Below are 24,455 nucleotides of genomic sequence, written 5' to 3'. Positions count from 1 at the left end.
GGTACACTGGCTCTTGGATCTCTAAGGAGGTGCTAATTTAGCCTCTGCCTGAGGTTCCCCAGCAGGAGCTATGGAGAGATCTTCAGATTCCTCTTCTTTGTTTGGGGTTTGGAGGTGCCCAGATGAGGCCCAGCTGTGAAGCAATGCAAGCTGCTGTGGAGCCTTGGGCCTTCTTTTGGATGTTCTGGGTCTCTCTTACCCAGCTGCAGTTAGGTAATTTTCGATTGCAAAGGGCCAGGCCATTCATATGCAAAAGCCTCTGCACACAGCTTGGGTGGGGCAGGGTCTCAGGGAATCAACAGGGCAGAGCAAACAGCTATGGCTGATCCTCAGCCCTGCCCTAAGAGGCCCCGGGTCTCAGTGTCCCGCGGTAATCGCTGCAAGCACCTCTGAGAGAAAGCCGCCCTCAAATTCTGACCAATGCCAGACAGTCGAGTTTTTCCCAGTATGAGCCTGGGTCCCCAGAGACTCGCCCGGAACTGGAGTTCAGAGCCGTCGGGAGCTTGTGACTCCCTCCCGATTGAAAAAGACAATCGTGTCCTCAGTTTCCAGCCCTTTCCGCATTTGCCTCCTTACCTCTGCACTTTACTTCCGCACCTCCTCTGAGTCTCAGTGTGCTTTTCTCTTTCCTTCTAGTTGTAGAATTTCCACTCAGCCAGCCTTCCTATGGTTCTGGATGATGTCTGTTTTGTCTTTTAGTTATAGTTTTGAAGTGGTTGTGAGAGGCAGCAATTTCAGCTGTTTACCTATGCCACCATCTTGGTTTCTACTCCACAATAGTGTATTTTGTGGATATGGCTTAAGCAGCACTAGGATGGAATTTTATAGCATTACAGACATATGATAAAAAACAAAAATCTCAAATAATCTACCATTTCACCTTAAAGAATTAGACAAGTAACAAAGGAAATAATAAAAATTAGAGCAGAATTAAAGAAGAAAAAGACAATAGGAAAAATTAATGAAACAAACAGCTGGTTCTTTGAAAAAATAAAGTTGACAAGCCTCTGTCTAGGCTCACTAAGAAAAAAACAGAAGTTACAATGTTCTGGCATAGGCTCGGAAGAAGGGACAGTTGTATACTCAGAGGTTCAGGAAAGTAAGCCTTTATTCAAAGCCGCGCTACTAGTTCAGGAGACTCAAAGATCCAGATCCTGAACCACTTAGACAATGAGATTTTCTCCTCATATATTTCTGAGTTTCTTGTTTCCTAACTACCAAGCTTCTATAGTGGACTCGCACAGCCCCCCTCGAGTCAGTTAGATGGTTAACTTAGATTGTAGCTAATGTCCATCCTGGATGGCGCCAGTGACCTCCCTCTAGTTAACCTGTTACATCCTTGGTGTATGGCTCTTGTAAATTGGAAGTATTTAGGTAAATAGGTCTTGCAAGACCAGATAATTAAGGATGGGGCAGTGACTTCATTATAGGCTATCAAGAATGTGCATTAGGGATACTGATTAACTTGGTACAGAGTCTGGCTGCTAGTCTCCTACATTCTTTCACAAATGGAGTTAATTATCGGCTAGTAAGAGTATGCACTAGAAGGCAGGTTACTGGAACAAATTCAGATTGCTAGCCCCCCAAAAATGTCTTATGCTCCCCTTCAACAACAGATACCACAGAAATACAAATAAATATACAACAATAGTATGATAGGCTGAATTCAATAATCTAGGAGAAATTAACAAATTGTTAGAAATTTATAACCTTACTAGACTGAACAATGAAGGACTGGAAAACTTAAATGGACCGATCAATAGTAAGAAAATTGAAACAGTAATAAAACCTCCATGTTAGGTCTGATTAAATATTTGAATAGATACCCTCCTCCCCTCAGAACTGACCTTTAGACCAGCAGACGTCAACCGATGGTCCACGGACCACTGGTGGCCCGTGAGATCTGAAAGATTGGTGACCACTGGTTTAAGGAAACCTTTGAAGCAGTGGTCGCCAACCAGTGGTCTGCAGACCAAGGGTGGTCCGTGAGATTCGAAAGGTTGGTGATCACTGCTTTAAACCATTTCATAACCGACATTCCCTTTCCTGTAGACCACATTCCACTTGCTAAGACCATTATCCTTCCCCTCCAACCTTCCCAGGATCTAGACCTACCCAAAGAATTCTCCACCCAGAAAAAGGCCATCTAGAGTCCTTTAAAATTTCTAACTCCCTGTTCCTTAGTGTTGGCAACATTTTGGGGCTCAGCCCAGATGACCTAATCTATATGTATATAAAAGGCTAATATGCTAAGTGTCCGATTGTCTGACCAGTTGTTATGACATGCACTGACCTCCAGGGGGCAGATGCTCAACACAGGAGCTGCCGTGATGTGCACTGGCCATTTAAAGACAAACGGCACCGCGGACCTGGCACCAACAAAGCAACACTCAGCTTCCCCCAAGTGGGACACAGGCCCCACCACCACACTGGAGAGACAGCCCACCAAATCGCAGCCAATGCTGCCAAGACCCCATGGCGCAAAATGCGGCCCACAGCCCAGCCCAGCACAGAAATAGTGGCTGTGGGCACCGGGTAATGATGTCACGTAGCAACGTCTGGCTTCCTCTCCCTGACGACTAGCCTCCTTGGAGTTTCTTCAGCCCAGGAACATGACTTGCTTTATAGCCAGGTGCAAACATTTTACACTGTAACCAAATATATGTGAAGCGTTTTCCCGTGCCTCATCTCCTTTGATCCTCACAGAAGTCCTGGAGTAGGTAGACAGGAGACTCGGAGGAATCCTATTTTCTTTTCATTAGCCGGAAAACAGAGATTTAGAAAACTTAGAAATTGACCCAACTGAAAAGAAGAAATGGTGGACCTTGAAAATGACTTCAGGTTTTCTCACTGTGCAGAATATAGTCAAACACTGCTGCAGTTAAATATTTTACCCTTTGTTCTCCCTGCGTGATCTACAATAATAATCTGCTTTGTGTTGATATTTATTGCTGTTTTGCTGACAATTACCTGAAAGAGAAGTTGGGGTGCTTCACTGGGCTGGAAAAAGTTTAGCTACATCAGAAAGCAGATCTAATAAAGCAAGTTTATATATATATCTCACGCCAATCACACGTGTGTGTTTCAATCTGTAATTGTCAATCGAGAATTTGGTTGACACTTTATTATAGAGAAAGGGCAAATAGCAATATTAAAATACTCTAATTAATTTCCTTTCAATGTGCATGAATCCGGGCACTGGGCTACTAGTAAATTTATAATCCCTTAGCACTTTGGCCTCATGTATTCCTCCTTCGACGACTCTAATGCTCCATCAAAACAAAAGTCCAGGATCATACGGCTTCACTGGTGAATTCCACCAAACATTCAAAGAAGAGGGAACACTTCCTAACTCATTTTAGGAGGCCAACATTACCGATACCAAAACTAGACAAAGACACTGCAAAATATACTAGATGTACTGGTTAATAATGTGGATTTTGTAATCAAAGAAAACACAGTAATTTCAAGAGAAATATCAAGGGTGCTTTATTCAAAGTAATGTCCATAGCTAGCCCCATATTTCCCCCATCTTTCAGGCAATTTGTGGATACCGTCCCAATAGAACTTTTCTTGTTTTGAGGTAAACCATTCAGAGACCCAATTTTCCACTTCTTCATACGTTTTGAAGTGCTGCTCAGAAAGTCTGTGTCATCGATCGGAACAAGTGGTAATTTGAAGGAGCAAGGTCTGGTGAATATGGTGGGTTGGTTAATACTTCCCAAGCAAGATCATTTAACCTGTCTTTAACTGGTTATGAAGTGTGTGATGGTGTGTTATCATGAAGCAAAATTACTTTGCCATGTCTTCTGGCCCATTCTGGTTGTTTTACGATCAAAACGTGGTTCAAATTAATTATTTGTTGTCAGTAGTGATCAGTATTAACAGTTTCACCTGGTTATAGAAGCTCATAATACACCTCGCCTTCCTGATCCCACCAAACGCAGAGTACTGTCTTCTTTCCAAAGCGATTTGGCCTTGCAGTCGATGTTGATGGTTCACCTGGATCAAACCATGATTTTGTGCATTTGGAATTCTCAAAATAAATCCACTTTTCATCGCCAGTCACAATTTGATGCAAAAAAGACTTTTTTCATGCCATTGAAGCAACATTTTACTGGTGACTTTTTGGTTTTCCATTTGTCTTTCATTCATTTGATGAGGCACCCATTTTTCTTCCTTTAAAATCTTTCGCATTGCTTGTAAACGATTGGAAATTGTTTGCTGAGCAATGTTTAATCTTTCTGCAAGTTGTTTTTGAGTTTGACATGAATCTTCATCCAATAATGCTTGTAATTGTTGGTCTTCAAACTTTTTCAGTTGACCTAGACATTCTTTGTCTTTCACATAGAAATCATCAATTTTAAAGTGTTTAAACCAGCGTTCACAAGTATCTTGAGATGGAGCATGTTCACCATAAGCATCCCAAAGTATACGATAACTTTCAGCAGCACTTTTCTTCAAAATAATGAATTAAAACTTCCTGCACATGTTTTTGGCATGAAATTTGACATTTTTAAGCATAAAAATATCTATGATGTTAACACCTTCAGCAAATTTGACATATGAAATTTTGAAGCTTGCTATCAATACAACAAAATAGAGTACATATCAAATCACATATATATCAACATATGTGTAACTTCATCTATTGAAAAAAACCCGCATTATTAAGTGGTACACCTGGTAATTCTGGTAAACATATATGCACCCAATATAGGAGCACCCAAATACATAAAAAACCCCAAAAAACTCCTGAAGGATATCAAGGGAGAGATTGACAGCAATACAGTCATAGTAGGGGACTATAATACCCCACTAACACCACTGTATAAATCCTCTAAACAAAAATCAGCAAAGAAACATCAATCCTAAATGACTCACTAGAGCAGATGGAATTAATTGACATCTTCAGAACATTTCACCCCAAAGCCACAGGATATACATTCTTCTCAAGTGCACCTGGGTCATTTTCAAAGATAAACCACATATTGGGACAAGGCAAAGTCTCTTCAAATTCAGGAAGATAGAAATCATATCAAGCATCTTCTCAGATCACAATGGCATAAAATTAGAAATCAACTACAATAAAAACAATGAAAAAAATCAAACGCCTGGAGGCTAAATAGCATGCCATTAAACAATGATTGGGTTACCAAAGAGATCAAAGAAGAAATAAAAAGCATCCTGGCAACAAACGAAAATGAAAACACAACAATCCAAAATCTATGGGACACAGTGAAAGCACTCTTGAGAGGGAAGTTCATAGCTCTACAGGCCTACCTCAAAAAACAAGAAAAAAATGGTAATAAATTATCTAACCCTACAACTCAAAATAGTTAGAAAGAGAGCAACAAAAATGCCTAACGTAAGCAGAAGGAAGGAAATAATAAAGATCAGGACAGAAATAAATGACATAGAGACCAAAAAAACAATACAAAAGATCAACAAAACCAAGAGCTGGTTCTTTGAAAGGATAAAAAAGATTGATGAACCTCTAGCCAGGCTCACCAAGAAGCAAAGAGAGAGGACCCAAATAAACAAAATCAGAAATGGAAGAGGTGAAGTAACAACTGATCCCACAGAAATAATACTAGGAACAACTCTATTCCAACAAAATGCACAACCTAGATGAAACGGACATATTCTTAGAAAAATACAAGCTCCCAAAAATCAATCAGGAAGAATAAAAAAACCTGAATAGGTCGATAACTACTGAAGAAACTGAAGCACTGATCAAAAATCTTCCAGCAAACAAAAGCCCTGGTCCAGACGGCTTTGCAGGGAAGTTCTACCAAGCATTCAAAGAAGAACTAAAACCTATCCTCCTCAGACTATTCCAAAAAATTCTATGGCCTTTTTATACACCAATAATGAACTCACAGAAAGAGAAATAAAAAAAACAATCCCATTTACCATTGCACCAAAAAAATTAAGATACCAATGAATAAACTAAAGAGGTAAAAGATCTGTACTCGGAAAACTATAGGACATTGAAAAAAGAGATAGAGGAAAACATAAACAAATGGGAGAACATATCATGTTCATGGATTGGTAGAATCAACATTAAAATGTCCATACTACACAAAGCAATCTATAAATTCAATGCAATCCATAAATTCAATGCAATCCCCATTAAAATACCAATGGCATATTTCAAATATCTAGAACAAACTCTTCAAAAATTCATCTGGAATAAAAAAAAGACCCTGAATAGCTACAGCAATCCTGAGAAAGAAGAACAAAGTTGGAGGGGTCACAATACCAGATATCAAGCGATATTACCAAGCCATGGTCCTCAAAACTGCCCGGTACTGGCACAAGAACAGACATATAGACCAATGGAACAAAACAGAAAACCCAGAAATTGACCCAAGCCACTATGCTCAATTAATATTTGACAAAGGAGGCAAGAGCATAGAATGGAGTCAAGACAGTCTCTTCAATAAATGGTGCTGGGAAATTTGGTCAGATACATGCAAAAAAAATGAAACTAGATCACCAACTTACATAATACACAAAACCAAACTCAAAATGGCTAAAGGGCTTAAATGTAAGATGGGAAACCATAAAAATCCTATAAGACTCTATAGGCAGCAAAATAGCAGACATATGACGTGACAATATCTTTACTGACACAGCTCCTAGGGCAATGGAGACTAAGGAGAAAATAAACAAATGGGACTACATCAAAATAAAAAGCTTCTGTACAGCAAAAGAAACCATCAACAAAATAAGAAAGCCCGGTCAGAACCCTAGAGCAGCTTTCTCTCTGAGGGGCTTGCAGCGATTACCGGGACACTGAGAAACAGAGCCTCTGAGGGCAAGTCTGAGAGCAGCCATAACTGCTAGCCCCGCCCTGTTGATCCATGGGACCTGCCCCGCCCAAGCCCTGCAGGGAGGTTTTTGCTGGATAGCCGCAGGCAAAGGCTAGATTAGCACCTCCCTAGAGATCCAGGAGCCAGGAAGCCCAGAGGTCAGAGTGGGACCATCCGGTTTGCAGCTCCGTGGAAACATAAAAGACACACTCAGGGGGCAGACTCAGTGAGCACCAAAGCCCCATTGAAGCAAGTCTTGCCCCAGAGGGGTGTCTCCAGCACAAAAGTTCTCCCACTGCAGACACAGCTGACTCTCACAGACAATTGGCCTGGAGGTCAATTCCTCCCAGTGATAACTACAACAATCAAGGCTTAATTACAACAAGACTGTGCACAAAGCCCACAAGGGGGTGCACCAAGAGTGTCTACCTCAGGTAATTGGGACACTTAGCACAGAAAGGCACTCTATCGACACAGCGAAGCATAAAAAATGCCGAGACAAAGAAACAGGACACAAATGACAGAAATGGAGGAAAGCAAACTGCTGGATATAGAGTTCAAAACCACACTTTTAAGGTCTTTAAAGAACTGTCTAGAAGCCGCCAATATATTTAATAAGGCCCTCGAAAAGACTGGTGAGACCGCCAATAAATGTAGTGAGATCTTCAAGAAGACTGGTGAGACCGCCGATAAATGTAGTGAGATCTTCAAGAAATCTAGTGAAACCCTCAATGTTGTGATAAAGAACCAACTAGAAATTAAGCATACACTGACTGAAATAAAGAATATTATACAGACTCCCAACAGCAGACAAGAGGATCCCAAGAATCAAGTCAAAGATTTGAAATATGAAGAAGCAAAAAACACCCAACTAGAAAAGCAAAATGAAAAAAGAATCCAAAAATATGAAGATAGTGTAAGGAGCCTCTGGGACAACTTCAAGCGTACCAACATCCAAATTATAGGGGTACCAGAAGAAGAGAGAGGGCAAGATATTGAAAACCTATTTGAAGAAATAATGACAGAAAACTTCCCCTACCTGGTGAAAGAAATAGACTTCCAAGTCCAGGAAGCGCAGAGAACCCCAAACAAAAGGAATCCAAAGAGGACCACACCAAGACACATCATAATTAAAATGCCAAGAGCAAAAGACAAAGAGAGAATCTTGAAAGCAGCAAAAGAAAGAAAATCAGTTACCTACAAGGGAGTACCCATATGAATGTCAGCTGATTTCTCAACAGAAACTTTGCAGGCCAGAAGAGAGTGGCAAGAAATATTCAAAGTGATGAATAGCAAGAACCTACAACCAAGATTACTCTACCAAGCAAAGCTATCATTCAGAAGTGAAGGCCAAATAAAGAGCTTCACAGATAAGAAAAAGCTAAAGGAGTTCATCACCACCAAACCAGTATTATATGAAATGCTGAAAGGTATCCTTTAAGAAGAGTAAGAAGAAGAAAAAGGTAAAGATACAAATTATGAACAACAAATACACATCTATCAACAAGTGAATCTAAAAATCAAGTGAATAAATAATCTGATGAACAGTATGAACTGTTGATTATAATAGAATCAGGGACATAGAAAGGGAATGGACTGACTATTCTTGGGGGGGGAAAGGGGTGTGGGGGGTGTGGGAAGAGATTGGACAATAATCGTGCACCTATGGATGAGGACAGTGGGTGGGGAGTGAGGGCGGAGGGTGGGGTGGGAACTGGGTGGAGGGGAGTTATGGTGGGAAAAAAGAGGAACCAATGTAATAATCTGAACAATAAAGATTTAATTTAAAAAAAAATAAGAAAGCCCATTGCATGGGAGAACATATTTGCTAATGTTATCTCCGATAAGGGTTTAATCTCCAACATTTACAGGGAACTCATAACTTAACAAAAGATAAACAATCCAATCAAAAAATGGGCAAAGGACCTAATTAGACACTTTTTCAAAGAGGACATACAGAAGGCCAAGAGACATATGAAAACATGCTCAAAGCCACTAATCATCTGAGAGATGCAAATCAAAATGACAATGAGGTACCATCTCACACCTGTAAGAATGGCTATCATCAACAAATCAACAAATGGTAAGTGCTGAGGAAGATGTGTAGAAAAAGGAACCCTCGTTCACTGCTGGTGGGAATGCAGATAGTGCAGCCACTGTGGAAAACAGTATGGAGTTCCCTCAAAAAATTAAAAATGGGACTCCTATTTGACCAAGGAATCCCATTGCTAGCACTATATCCCAAGAAACCAGAAACACCAATCAGAAAGGACATATGCACACCTATGTTCATAGCAGCACAATTTACAATAGCTAAGATTTGCAAACAGCTTAAGTGCCCATCAGCAGATGAGTGGATTAGAAAACACTGGTACATTTACACAATGGAATATTATGCCGCTATAAAAAAGAAGGAACTTTTACCATTTGCAACAGCATGGATGGAACTAGAGAGCATCATGCTAAGTGAAATAAGCCAGTCGGAGAAAGAGAAGTATCACCTGATCTCACTCATATGTGGGATATAATGATCAACATAATTTGATGAACAAGAATAGATCCAGAGACAAATGGCAGGGGAAGGGGCGGTTAGACAGCAACCAAAGGATTTGTATGCATGCATATTAGCATAACCAATGGACACAGACACTGGGGCAGTGAGGGTTTGCCTGGGGTGGGAATGGCTGGGGGGCGGGGGTTCAATCGAGGAAAAAGGAGACATATGTAAAACTTTAGACAATATATAAATAAAAATAAAATAAAAAAAATAAAAAACACAAGGAGAAAAACAATAAAATATACATACAAATCCAAGAGAAAGAAGTATACAAACAAAAGTATAAGTGTAATAACATCCTAACAACTTGCTAACATTAATAATGAAAATACTACCACAAATTTGACATCACAAATAATCATATTTTATATTTAAACTAGAGACCCAGTGCACGAATTCATGCAGGGTGGTATCTGGCTGGCCGGCACCGATTTTGGGCCCATTGGGCTGGGCTGGTGGTGGGTGGGTGGTTGGCCAGCTGGCCCCGCCCCTGATAGGGGTGTTGGGGGCTGATCGGGGGCTGAGCAGGCCGGGCTGATCAGGACCCAGATCACACTGGTTGGCTGCTGCAGTGCACTTCATAGCCACTGGTTGTTCTGGTTGTTCTGCTGTTCCAGTCACTGGGATTTTATATATATATAGATTATTATTTTTCTTATACCATGTTTTATCTAAGAAAAATCCAAGTAAGGATTTTCTTTCCATATTTAGAACTCCACTTAAGTATTTAAAAGGAAATATCTAAATATATCAAACATATTACATAAATAATACAAATTAGAAAGAATGTTTAGCTACTCACATTCCATATGCTGAGCTTACAGCAAGACTAGTAATCTGTTGGGGGGGTTCACCATCCACCCACACCAACTGAATAACAAGTTCTGCTTGATAACCTGGTGGCATCCGCACTGGCCGTGTCTTAACACTAGAAAAAAAAAAAGAGAGAGAGAGAGAGAAAAGGTAGTTCTATTAATACAGCTTAAATAAGTATGTTCATGCTTATCTTCATAATTTACATAGAATATTCCTACAGAAATATACAACAGCATTAAGGGTAGTATGCAACTGGACAATGTCTTCTAGCTTTCTCAAAATGTAAGTCACCTGCGACTGCTTAGTTTTTTTTTCTTTAAGTAGCTGTTCAATCAGTCAGGTCTGCAACTTCAACTGGTCTTTATTCCTTTTTTTCTTCTGAGAATAGTATTTTTAATTATTTTATTATTTACTAGAGGCCTGGTGCATGAAATTTGTGCACTCTGAGGGGTCCCTCAGCCCAGCCTGCACCCTCTTGCAGCCCAGGAGCCCTCAGGGGATGTCCGACTGACAGTTAATTGGACATCCTTAGCGCTGCCGCAGAGGCGGGAGAGGCTCCCACCACCACCGCTGCACTTGCCAGCCGTGAGCCTGGCTTCTGGCTGAGCGGCGCTCCCCCTGTGGGAGCTCACTGACCACCAGAGGGCTGTTCCTGTGTTGAGCGTCTGTCCCCTGGTGGTCAGTGTGCGTCATAGCAACCAATCGTTCCGCCGATTTGCATATTAGCCTTTTATTATATAGGATTTTCCTTATGAAATATTTGTTACACATTTTAAGTTATAAAGCATAAAAATAAAAAAGAATAACCAATAATCTACCACTCAACATAAGATTTCAACATATCCAAAACCTTAATTCCTGCTCTTTCCTACTAAACTGGCTCCACCTGCACTCTTCTCTATTCCAGTTGATAGCAACTCCTATCCTTGTAGTTATTTAGTAAAAAAAAAAAACCTTTAAAATCACTCTTGACTAATATCCTTCTCTCATACCTCAATCCCAATCCATTTTTAAATGCTGATGGTGTTACTTTAAAAATGTATTTGGAATATGACCCCTTTTTACTTCTCTACTGCTACCATCCTAGTTACAGTTGACAAATAAAAATACTGGATATCCATTAAAGCCTGAATTTCAAAAAAACAATAAATAGGTTTTGCGCTGTTGGTGTTTTTGTTTTGTTTTTTTACTGTATGTCCCATGCAATATTTGAGATATACTGAAACTAAAAAATGTTCACTGTTTATCTGAAATTCATATTTAAATGGGCATTCTGTATTTTTTATTGCTAAATCTGCAAGCCCTCAACATTAAGTCTAGTTAGGTACAAACAACCTTCTTACTGGTCTCCTGACTTCTACTCTTATCTTCCATCTCAAAATTGATTTTCAACATAGCCATCAAAGTGATTAATTTAAAAGTTACATCTGATCATGTCACTTCTCTCTTCAAAACCCTGTGACTCCCCATTTTATAGGAATAAAAGCCAAATCCATTACAATGGCTCTCTATTGCCTATCTGACCTCATCTCCTACTGCCCTCTCTGCTAACATTGTTCCCTTTGTTCTAGCTACACTGGCCTTATATGCCAGGCACTTTAAGGCCATTGCTCTAGCTCCGTGGTCAGCAAACTGCGGCTCCTCGCGAGCCACATGCGGCTCTTTGGCCCCTTGAGTGTGGCTCTTCCTAAGCCTTAGGAGTACCCTAATTAAGTTAATAACAATGTACCTACCTATATAGTTTAAGTTTAAAAAATTTGGCTCTCAAAAGAAATTTCAATCGTTGTACTGTTGATGTTTGGCTCTGTTGACTAATGAGTTTGCTGACCACTGCTAGCTGTTCCACTTGCCTGGAACACTCTTCCACCTTGTCTTCTTCAGCCAACTCTCTCATCTACTTTTCATTTAAATCTCATCCTCTTAGTGAGAGGCCTAGGAGGACTATCCATTTTACACATTAGGAAGCACAAAGGCAAAAAAAAAAGTAAAAATAATGAATTGCACAAATATGTGTATATTGATAAGAATTGTAATGTTGTTAAAAATGAAGTGTTGTTTGTTGAAATGCTTATTTATCAGCTAATGTATATGGTAATCTAATCCACCAAAGAAAAAGTGATTTATGGATGGATGCCAATATATAATTTATCATAGATTATATGCAACTAAAAAAGCACATGTAATATAATGTAATTCATAGAACAGTATTCTTAGATCAGTTCTGCTGCCTGGTTCCTAAGACCTTATATACATTATATAGGACTGCACTTTTTTTTTCACTTTGGTTCTCTTGATTATCCTCAAAACTGTATTACTTCAAGTCAACATTAAATTCTTTTATTATGCTTCAATACTGTTAATGCTTACATCATCTTTCCTACAAAATTTTTGTTGTTTTCGCTCTTATTCCTACCTTAATTTTTTAAAATTTTATATAAAAGTACTTAAATCATTGGAGGACCCACACTTAATGATGGGTCTTGTTAGTTAATAAACAAATCAGTCTACATTGCTTTCTTGAGCTTTGTTGAGTTTTTTCTTCTCTTTTCAGATTTCATTTTAATAGAAAATGAAAAAAAAATCAAGTAAATGAACCAAAGTGCTATGAAGGGAAAACTGAATATATTATGAATGTTTTCCATTTGCTAAAATTTTATGATGTTTCCTCTGTGTAGATTTTTTCTCTAGTAATTCCTGTTTATATTTCCTTTTTGTACTTCACAAGAAAAAATTTTAGAGGAAAAACAATAATTACAAAAGTATAGAAACTTCTAATTGTGTGGTAAACTGATTTTGCTTCTGAAATCTTATCTTTAAGTTTTCCATAAGTATTTTTATAAGAAACTAGTGCCCCAATGCACAGGTTCATGCACATTGAAAGGTAATTAATTAGAACGTGGCTGGGGGGGAGGGACTGGGCGAGACGGGCCGGACATGCCCTGGATCCAATCTCCCGTGGTCCCTCCCTGGCCGCCGCACCTGGGGCAGCATCTGCGGAGTGAGCGGGGTCCCTCTGGCAGGTGGGGTCACTCAGCCTGGCCTGTGGGGATCAGGCCAAAACCGGCTCTCTGACATCCCCCAAGAGGTCCCGGATTGGGAGAGAGCAGTTCTCAGGTGACGCACCCCAGAATCGGGCTCCCTCCTCTCTGGTTCTGGGTGTGTCACGGGTGAACCACGGTTGCCAAGTCACCACAGCTCAGCAGCTCCTGCGTTGAGCGTCTGCCCCCTGATGGTCATTGTGCGTCATAGCTACCAGTCGGATGGTCCAATGGTCAGACAGTCACTTAGGCTTTTATATATATAGATGAGGAAGCTAGTTCTCTAAAGTTCCTTTAGTAGCAGATTCAGGTATCTTCATATGATGCTTAAAGAAACTCTTTGCTTAGCTCAATTCTCCAATTAGCTAATGCAGAAAACATTTGGTTTAATGAAGAAGCAGTGAGTAGTAATTTAAGGAAACTGCATTCTTTTATATCCGACTACTAAAAAGCATAAAAGCAATTAAGATAAATATTTCTATGGGCTTTACTAAGTTTTCTTTGATTATGACACTAAACTTTGTTTAGATATACTGAGAAAACATAGTTTACTGCCAAATAGCATCAGTTAGAAAAGAGAAAGATATACAGTATTCTACCAATCACAAAAGAGAAAATCTTTTTTCTAACACAGTATTCTTATAGTAGGTAGTAAATTTTGTTTCTTTCCCTTCCTGTGACATACTTCTCAGGGCCATGTTTGTGCCCTGACAAAAGTTTTCCCATTCTATCAAAACCATGTTTTCTTTAGGGTCCTTCAGGGAAGAAAATATATGAACTAGTAAGTGAAGGATGAAAATACTATGTCCTCTTAGGGATATTCAAAGACAAGACCAGAGTATCCTATGGGGACTGTAGATCACTTGACAACAACTTAATAGAAGAATGATTTTATTTGGCACAGTTTTAAGGAATTATATGATTCATATGTAAAATTGTTTTAAAATTTGGTACCAACTCTTACTTGAGACATGGGATACTGTCCTTTGTTACTCCTTCACTAGCCACAGTGTTAGTGCTCCCGGAAAGACTCCTTGAAGACGGAAGCTGAGATGAAAGATCTGGAAATGGAGGACTTGTTTCTGGTTCCGGGGTAATAATATCTTCAACATCATACTGAAGTCGTACCTCTAATGACTTTTAAAAAAACAAGTTTAAATTAATTTAAGTCATGATAATAAATAATCACATTAAAATAGCTATAATTTTTGGTAAGCATCCATTATTTTTTCTGATTGGTAAGTTTAATTTCAATTTATAGTAAAGCTGAGATATTCCAAACTGAATTAAACAGTGAATTATATGAAATAAATGGCATTCACAAAAAATTTAAAACTTTTTAATTCTTCAGAATTGTAAGAAAAACACATGAGTGGAGATACATTTTTATATAATAAATATTCCTTAAGATAAAGTATAAATTACAATTCTCTATATGATCAAATAAATGTAAAAATTCATTCTTACACCAGAGAAAAAGATTAAAATGGATGTGTGTAGGTATGTGTTTACAAATTGTTATTTGTACAAGGCTTTTTACTTTAAAAAAAAAGCTTCCTTCAATTTTTATTTTAACTCAATAAAAATTTTCCAAAATAAATTCCATTTTTCTATTTGTTTGTTTCATTAGCTTTGCTCTTCCTTATTTAATTTCATTAGCATGGTCAGAGTTGCTTAATGAAAATCATAATTTATATTAAAATAAAAATGTGATCCAAAAACTTTTTTAAATTAAAAATGTTTTAAAATTAAGTACTTTATTATTGCATTTAATGCTTTATTAAAATTGATTTTATAACTAACATTTTTTACCATGTAAAAATCAGCATTTTTGAGAATGAAAATAACTGTTTACACAAATGTCATTATGGCATGGCGAATATTGCAAAATGATTGTCGTAATTATCTTAAAACTATAAAAAAAAAAACACCTCTGGTGAAAGCTCTAATTCCAAATCATAATCAATTAAGTGACAAAAAGGACGAGTAAACTTTAAAAAAATTAAAGGTTTAGAATGCATTCATTTGACATACATAAAATCAGTAACAATTTGCATAAAACCTGTAGACATAATTCATCCTATTTAATAATACTAAGATTTTATAAAGAATTGTTTTTGTCATTTTAAGCCAAACTTTTAAAATATACTATGCAAAAAGAATAATTAAAAATCCTATGAATTGGATTATTGGCCACATACTGCAGTCTTAGTGGCTTAAAACCATACCAATTACTAACCAAAATCTATGATAATTTCTTTCTTTTAATTAAGTGTGAAAATTAAATTTTCAATGACTTACCACTATTTCTGTTGTAATTTCATGTCTGCTGAATTTATAAATTATTACATATGCAGAGACTCCTGAAACACAGAATATTCTGCTCTCTGGACACCAGTAAATCATCTGAATGGCATATGGATCTTCTTCTACAATTTCACATGTTTGTTTTCCGTCTCCTATTTTCTGTTTTTCAAACACTTTTGAAGTTTTTAGCTTGTACAGCATCTGTAGAGTTACTATAAGATATTGAAGTATAATTACCTTCTAATTTAAACTTAATTCTTAAATGTTGTTTAAGTTTTTTTTCAATATATTTGTTAAATAACAAAAGTAAAATGCAAATAGACAAAATAAATTAAGTTTTAACTAGTAAGTATTCAATGTCATGCTCTCTTATCAGTACAGTTTAGCTGAAGGGAGACTACAGGGAAAAAATAAGCATGTATTGAACATATACTATATACCAACAAATATGTAGGTCCTTTGTATGCATTGTCTCATGTTATCCTCAGAAAAACGTCCCATTAAGTGAGTATTTTTATCCTCATGTATTTGAAAAAAATGTCAGAGTTCAGAAAGTTTACAATGGAAATACCAAATCTAATTCTCCTAAGGGAGATCCCCCCTCAATTCTTTTTTACAATTTTCCCCTTTGATGAGAGGCTGATGCTATTCTTAGAGGTTTTACGCCTCTCAGCAACTCTTTACCAGTGATGGCGAACCTATGACACGCGTGTCAGAGGTGACACGCGAACTCATTTTTTTGGTTGATTTTTCTTTGTTAAATGGCATTTAAATATATAAATAAATATCAAAAATATAAGTCTTTGTTTTACTATGGTTGCAAATATAAAAAATTTCTACATGTGACACGGCACCAGAGTTAAGTTAGGGTTTTTCAAAATGCTGACACGCCGAGCTCAAAAGGTTCGCCATCACTGCTTTAGACACTCCTTCAGATGAGAAACTTTGTAATAAGTGTTAGGAAAGGGTAATAAAATTGCCATACTTAAATGTTTAGAAAGAATCTTTTCTGAATGGCTCAGTGTTAGGAAAGGGTAATAAAATTGCCATACTTAAATGTTGTTGAAGTTTTTTTCAATATATTTGTTTAATAACAAAAGTAAAATGCAAATAGACAAAATAAATTAAGTTTTAACTAGTAAGTATTCAATGTCATGCTCTCTTATCAGTAGTTTAGCTGAAGGGAAACTACAGGGAAAAAATAAGCATGTATTGAACATATACTATATACCAACAAATTCTAAATTATGTATGGCAATTTTATTACTCAGCAGTTGAAAACTAATACACACAATAACATAAACAATTATTCAAATGCAGTATAACCTTACTTCCTGTACTGGACAGTATTATACAAAATTGGCAAACTAAGTGATATTTCTTCAATGACATCCATGAAATTGGAGATTTGTTTTTATAATTAACTAGAGACCCAATGCACAAAATTCATGCACTCAAGGTCCCTCAGCCTGGCCTGCACCCTCTCGCTGTCCAGGAGCCTACTACAACTCTCTTGTATTCCTTATTTCTAAAACAGTTACCTACATCTTGCTGGTTTCTCATCTTCAGACACTCCTATTCCTGACTATCAAAATCTTAACAATCTTCCAAAACTCATGTTAAAAGTTACTCCATCAAAATACCTTTCCTTGATCAACCTGGCTCAAATAAACCTCCTATTTTTTATAACAAATTGAGGTTGTACTACCTTTCAGGTTCTTATGTTGTTTGCCCTGTAGTTACATATGTGCATTTATCTGTTGTAGTGATTACATTTTCTGAAAGGTATGTATGTTATAATAAAGTCTTAAATATCTTTCTTTATGTACATGCCCATCAGTTGAGCAGAGTACCTTATTTCTTTTAAATTATGTACTTCTCAAATTAAAAAAATTTTTTTACATTTACCAAGTAATTTATTTTTATTTTCACAGGACTTGGTAAACAAGAGATAAAGAAAAGTGAAGACTCATTTGTAATACTTTCAACAATGATTAAAAAGAAAAGTGAAGACTAGTGGGATAAAAACACTTTTCCAAACCACAGAGTTAGGAGGTGAAGGCTATTCCTTGAACAGAATTCATCTGACAAAGTTTGGTACATTTTCCAATGTAGTTTGCCTTTTATAAATATAACTAGAGACCCAGTGCATGAAAATTTGTGCACTCGAGCGGGGGGGTCCCTCAGTCCGGCCTGCACTCTCTAGCAGTCCAGGAGCCCTCAGAGGATGTCCAATTGATGGCTTAGGCCTGCTTCCTGTGGCCTAAGTCTGGCCTCCCTCTGTGGGAGGTGATCAGTAGTCGCCACTGCCCCCAATCGCAGTCCCCTCCCTCTGCCTACTGGCACCCGCCTTGGCTGGCCTGGCACTGCCTGCTCGCCAGGCCTGCCCCCCACCTACTGGTTGTCTGCCCTTTGGTCAACTTGCATATTAGGCTTTTATTATATAGGATGGTTGGTGATAATGAGTAACTTCAGTCCTGTCTGTTTATATTATGGAAGTAAAGCACAGTAGAGATACCCTACTGGTAAACTGACCTAATAATATAGGAAATAAGTTTTTGTAACACAACTATGTATTCATGCTAAAAATGTATCTGAAATATTATTTAAATAATTAATGAGTACATATTAACCAAGTGCTTCCTGTTATAGAGGGAAAAAAACTTAAAACTTACTTGCAGAAGCATCCCAAAATTTTATTGATCCATCTGCATGACTAGATGAAAAATAAATTAGCATTAATTAAAGTATATTAAATAAAAATAATCATTTTTTATTTATTTAAAAGTATAAAACTTGAGTTGCTGTTAAAATTCAATTAAAAATACTGTTCCAATGAAAACTAGAGTACACTAAATCATTTATAAGCTCAAGAAAATTGTTTACATTTAAAACAATACATTAAAATTTAAATTGAAGAAAGAACAATAATTACTTAGATTTTACTCTAAGAAGATTTTGTGTGTAATAAGAGAGCAATGAAAATGGATCTGTGGGAAAAAAATATTTTTTAATATAAAATTGTTTACACTCAATAAAAAAAGATAGTTGGGGCAATTTTGATTATGTTAAAATAATTTTGAAATGAATATCATGGTGAAATTAAAGTTTCAAATTATAAAAATCAAATTCTTAAACCTAACTAGATTTTCATCATTATATGCTAATAATAGCAATTCTATAAGAACTTACCAAGAAAATAAAATAGGATAAAATACTTCCCAACACATTTTATGAGGTCAGTTTTATCCTGATACCAAATCAAGGAAAAAATATTACAAGAAAATTACAAATTAATATTCCTCAAGCATGGGCATAAAAACTGTCAACAAAATATTAGCAAACCAAGTGAAGGAATAAATAGAAAGGATCATACATCAAAGCCAGTGAAACATTTAAAAAAAATCATATTGTAATTCATGATACTAAAAGATTAAAAAAGAAAAAAACACATGATCATCTCAATAAATGCAGAAAAAGCATTTGACAAAAATTACCATTCATTCATGAAAACAAAACACACACCCCTCAACAAACTAGAAACAGGAACTTCTTCAACCTGCTAAAGAGCATCTAGGAACAACCTTCAGACTCCTCATATAAATGAAGTCATATGGTATCTGTCTTTCTCTGACTTATTTCACTTAAGATAATATTCTCCAGCCCTGACTGGTTTGGCTCAGTGGATAGAGCGTTGGCCTGCAGACTCAAGGGTCCCAGGTTTGATTCCAGTCAAGGGCATGTACCTTGGTTGAGGGCACATCCCCAGTAGGGAGTGTGCAGGAGGCAGCTGATCGATGTTTCTCTCTCATCGATGTTTCTAACTCTCTATCCCTCTCCCTTCCTCTCTGTAAAAAATTAATAAAATATATTTTTTAAAAAAGATAATATTCTCCAGGTCCATCCATGTTGTTGCAAATGGCAAGATTTCATTCTTTTTTATGGCTGAGTAATATTCCATTGTATATATGTGCTACATCTTCTTTATTCATTCATCTGTTGATAGACACCCAGGTTGCTTCCATATCTTGGCTATTGTAAATAATGCTGCAATGAACACAGGGGTGCTATATATCTTTTCAAATTGTTTTCATTTTCTTTGGATAAATACCCAGAAGTGGAATTCCAGGACCATATGGTAATTCTAACTTTAATTTTCTGAAGAATCCACATCCTGTTGTCCATATTAGCTCACTAATTTAAATTCCCATCAAAAAGTACACAAGGGTTCCCTTTTCTCAATATCTCAATATGAGGTGATATCTCATTGTAGTTTGGAGTTACATTTACCTGATGATTAGTAATGCTGAGCATCTTTTCATGTGTCTGTTGGCCATCTGTAAGTCCTCTCTAGAGAAATGTCTATTTGGATCCTCTGCCCATTTTTTAAAAATATATTTTATTGATTTTTTTACAGAGAGGAAGGGAGAGGGATAGAGAGTTAGAAACATTGATGAGAGAGAAACATTGATCAGCTGCCTCCTGCACACTCCCCACTGGGTATGTGCCCGCAACCAAGGTACATGCCCTTGACCAGAATCGAACCTGGGACCCTTGAGTCCGCAGGCCGATGCGCTATCCACTGAGCCAAACCAGTCAGGGCTCTGCCCATTTTTAAATTGGATTTTTTAAATGTTGAATTCTATGCGTTCTTCACATACTTTTGATATTAACCCCTTATCAGACATAACATTTTTCATCCTTTTTTTCCTTTTTTCTTCTGACTCAATAATTTTATATTAGCTATTTTCTAGTTCACTGATTCTTTCTTCTGATTAAGTCTGAAGTTGATCCCTTCTAGTAAATTTTTCAATTCAATTATTGTATTCTTGTGCTTCAGACTTTTCAGTTTCTCTTTGCTTATATTCCCATTTCACTCATGCCTTATTTTTTAAAATTTCAGTTAGTTGTTTATCTGTGTTCTCTTGTAGTGCACTGAGCTTTATAAATATAATTATTTTTATAAAATTATTTGTCAGGTAATTCACATATCTCTATTATTTGTCAGGTAATTCACATATCTCTATTTCTTTTTTTTGTTGTTATTAATCCTTACCTGAGGATATTTTTCCATTGCTTTTAGATAAAGTGGAAGTGAGGGAGAGAGGGGAGAGAAGAGAGGGAGGGATGGAGGGAGGGACATTGAAACATCAGTGTGAGAGAGACATCAATTGGTTGCCTCCTGCATGTGCCCCAACTGGGGCCCGGGAATGAATCTACAACCCAGGTACTACCCTTGATCAGGAATCAAATCCAATGCCCTTCAGTGTCGGGGCTGATGCTCTAACCACTGAGAAACACTAGCCAGGACACAGATCTCTCTTTCTTGAGGGTCAGTTTCTGTATGTTTATTTTGTCCCTTGATTGGGCCACATCTCCCTTTTTCTTTGTGTGTCTGATTTCTTGTTGGGAATTTGTACTTTGAAAATACAGCCTCCTCTTATGAACTGGCTTTGTACAGGAGAAGACCTTTTGAAATTTGGTAGCAATCATCTCAGGTAGAAACTGTAGTTTAACTTTAACACTGCTGTTTGGCTTCTGTACTTATTTGCTTTAACAATAGAAAAGTTACTTTGGTTTTCTGAACTTATGTATGCTATCCCAATCGATTGAATGCTCCGTTGTTGGTGGTTTGAATACCCCATTGATTGTGATCTCACTGGTTTTAGAAAGCACATTCTTCTGTACCTGGGAACCAGGACAACACAATTGCCTCAGTGGCTCCAGATAACGTGTTTCTGTTGATTCAGTGGTCCCAAGACCCGATGGCTCCAGATAATGTGTTTCTGTCAACTCAGTGGTCCCAAGATCCATGGCTCCAGGCAATGTGTTTCCGTTGATTCAGTGATCCGGAGACCCAAAACTATAATATAACTAACTTGCTCAATTCTGCTTCTGTAAACTCCTTTTTTGCAAACCAGGTTCCTCATTCCAAACCCTGAGATGTAATCAATATGTTTGTGATTTTTGCCTATATAAATCTGGTGTTGGGGCTAGGTAATTACTACGAGATTTGAGAGAGCAGAATGCCCCCTCATAGTCCCGGATTTGCAATAAATGTGACTCCTTAATTCGACTTCTTGAGGCGTCCTTGTTTGATTTGCGGGGTACATTACAACACTTTTCCAATCAGCTTAGGTAGAAATCTTTGGGACTCTCAAATCTTTAATGGGGATGGGTCTTCTATGGACTTGTGTTTATATAATTTCCCAATTAGAGAAGTTTGCTGGTTTTCTTCAGGAGCTTGTAGTCTCATGCTCCCTCTATTGTCTATCTTCAGTATTGCAAGTTTGGGGTAGGGGGAGACTTCAACAAACACTGAGCTCTTTGCTCTCTGCATCCCCCAGGGAACCAAGTTCCATCAGTACTCAGATTCAGGTGAGACAGAAACTAAACTCTTGGGAAAACCCCTGAAAAGCAGGAATATTGGGTATACATTCTACTTCTTTTTTTCCTTCTGATGAGAGAAGGTGCAACCTGGGCTTTCCTCCTGAACACAAGCTGTGCCAATTTTGTGGAGAAGCTGACATAGTTGAAAAAAAATTAAATGGCTATTTTAACCCATTTCAATGTGGCTGAACTTGGCTTTGAGTTTGCCTGGGCACTACAACTTTTTACTGGTTTCTCAAGTTTTCATAAAAACTTTTGGACCACATATTGTTGTTATGTCAGTGTCTCCATGGGGAAACAAGGTCTAGGACTATCCTGATATCTTGCTGATGTCACTCTCTGTAATTATTTTATAGAGTATTTTTTCAATTCCTTTTCTCTCAACCTGCCCATACTGTTATATTTGAAGTGAATGTATTGTAAATAGCATGAAGTTGGGTCATAATTTTTAATCCTCTGCCAATCTGTGAATTTGAATTGGTGTATTTAGAGCATTTAAACTTAAACTTAATCATGGGTAAGTTAGGACTTCAGTCTGTCTTTTTTCCTTTCATGTTTTTTTCCTGCCTGCCTATGGGTTAACTGAATTATTTTAATCATCCATTTTGGTGTGTCAGTGTTTTTCAGTGTTTCTGTTTGCATTGGATTTTAATGGTTGCTTAAAGTATAACAACTTATCACAATCAACTGGTGTCATATTACCATTTTGAGGGGAGTATAAAACCCCCACCTTCCTTTACATTACTTTACCATCTGCTATTTATAATTGTCTTAAAGATTTCCCCTCTACATATGTAGAATTATATCAGACCATCAGACAATGTAACTATAGTATTTATCCAACCATGAAATATAGTTTTTAAAAGTCAAGAGAAAAAAAGGCTATTGTATTTACCCATATTTTTGCTTACTGTGTTTTTCCTTCCTTCTTGATATTCCAGGGTTCCTTCTTTTATCATTTGCTTTCTGCTTAGAGAACTTCCTCTAGCTACTTTTTTAGGGTAGGTCTGATGCTGACAAACTGTTTCCTTCTGAGAAACTGTTGATATTTCCTTCCTTCCTGAATGATAATTTGTTGGGTATAGCATTTTGGGTTGCCACTTTTTTTCTAGCAGCATTTGAAATTTAGTTTTCCTTCTGGCCTCTACAGTTTCTGATGAGAAATTCACCATCATTCATAGGGTGACTACAGAATTTTGCCCTATAGTCATTTCTCTTGCTGTCTTCATATTTTTTTCTTAGTGTAATGTTCAGAGTTTTGACTATGATGTGACTTGTGGGTTTCTTGTGGTTCATTCAGTTTCTGGAAACTACAGGTTCATGTCTTCTGCCAAATTTGGAAAGATTTCAGTAATCATTTCGTTATATACGTTTTTTAGTCCTGTTCTCTCCTTATTCACTGGATTTTCACTGACACTAAAGTAGAGGACATGTGGCTCATTATTGCTTGGCAGTGGTGAAAATTTTGGCCTCCCACATGACTCCTGTAACCCCACAGATGATGGGTTTCATCACCAGCAAGCAGAGTTAAAAGTCCCAGATTCCTACTCAGCCTTAGTTCAGTGTCAGAAAATGATACTCTTCTCAGGAGGAAGCTGAAGCACCTTTTTACAGCCTAATGAGGTTGAAAATCTAAGCTCCCCAATCTGCCTTTGCTTGAGTGAGTTGGGGTGACAATTAGCTGGAGTAGAGAGATTATTTTCTAAAAGTTTTCTGTATCAATAGGCTACCCCTTTGCTCATCCTTTGGCTAGAGAGAACTAGCTTTTGTTAGTGTTTGGTGTGTTTGTTTGTGACCACTGGCAGATCTAGGTTGCCAGCTTCTTCAGCTCCAATTCTGGAATATATAAGGCAAAAAGAAAACCCAGGAAACTTACCACCATGTCATTCCTTAGAACTTGGGAGCCTTGCCAGTCTGACTCTTCATCTTTCTGAGTCATATTATGTTTGTTTAGTATATAATACTAGAGGCCCGGTGCACAAAATTTGTGCACTCGGTGGGGGGGGGGGGTGCGTCCCTCAGCCCGGCCTGCACCCATTTGCAGTCCAGGACCCCTTGGGGGATGTCCACCTGTTGACTTGGGCCCACTCCCCGGGGGATCAGGCTTAAGCTTGCAGTCAGACATCCTTCTGGTAGTCAGGGAGCCCTCGGGGGATGTCCGACTAAAGGCTTAGGCCCCCAAGGGATCGGGCCTAAACTGTTAGTTAGACATTCTTAGTGCTGCCATGGAGGTGGGAGAGGCTCCTGCCACCACCTCCGCACTGGCCAGCCATGAGCCAGCTTCTGGCTGAGTGGCACTACTCCTTGGTCTGACCTAAACCCTAGAGATTAGTACTTCATTTTACAACTTTTTCTCGGTTTATAGGCAGCAGCAAACTCAGACCACACAGTCGGGTGTGCAAGATTTTATAGCATTCTTTATTGTTTAGTATCCAAGGCTAACTTCAACTTCAGCCCCCATTCTTTCAGAGAAAAAAACAAAGACAAATATTATTTACCTTAAGTTACCCACGCCCTTCTCTGGAGGCA

The 24,455-nt window shown here is 37.7% G+C and overlaps 1 protein-coding gene across 2 annotated transcripts in view; it reads right to left on the bottom strand.

Annotated features, from left to right (window-relative positions):
* STXBP5L (syntaxin binding protein 5 like) overlaps window positions 1–24,455 on the bottom strand; it is a 198,185-nt gene that overhangs the window by 77,264 nt on the left and 96,466 nt on the right. For both annotated transcript variants that reach the window (XM_023755805.1, XM_023755806.1), the window contains exons 14-17: window positions 18,212–18,252; window positions 15,531–15,748; window positions 14,194–14,366; window positions 10,178–10,303 (exon numbers count right to left, since the gene is read on the bottom strand). In XM_023755805.1, coding sequence (XP_023611573.1) covers window positions 10,178–10,303; window positions 14,194–14,366; window positions 15,531–15,748; window positions 18,212–18,252 — 558 coding nt within the window. The remainder of the gene's footprint in view (window positions 1–10,177; window positions 10,304–14,193; window positions 14,367–15,530; window positions 15,749–18,211; window positions 18,253–24,455) is intronic.

Source organism: Myotis lucifugus, unplaced genomic scaffold (assembly GCF_000147115.1).
Source record: "Myotis lucifugus unplaced genomic scaffold, Myoluc2.0 scaffold_84, whole genome shotgun sequence".
Taxonomy (NCBI): Eukaryota; Metazoa; Chordata; class Mammalia; order Chiroptera; family Vespertilionidae; genus Myotis; species Myotis lucifugus.
The sequence above is the reverse complement of the archived record's forward strand: the minus strand, read 5'-3'. Positions and strand labels throughout refer to the sequence as shown.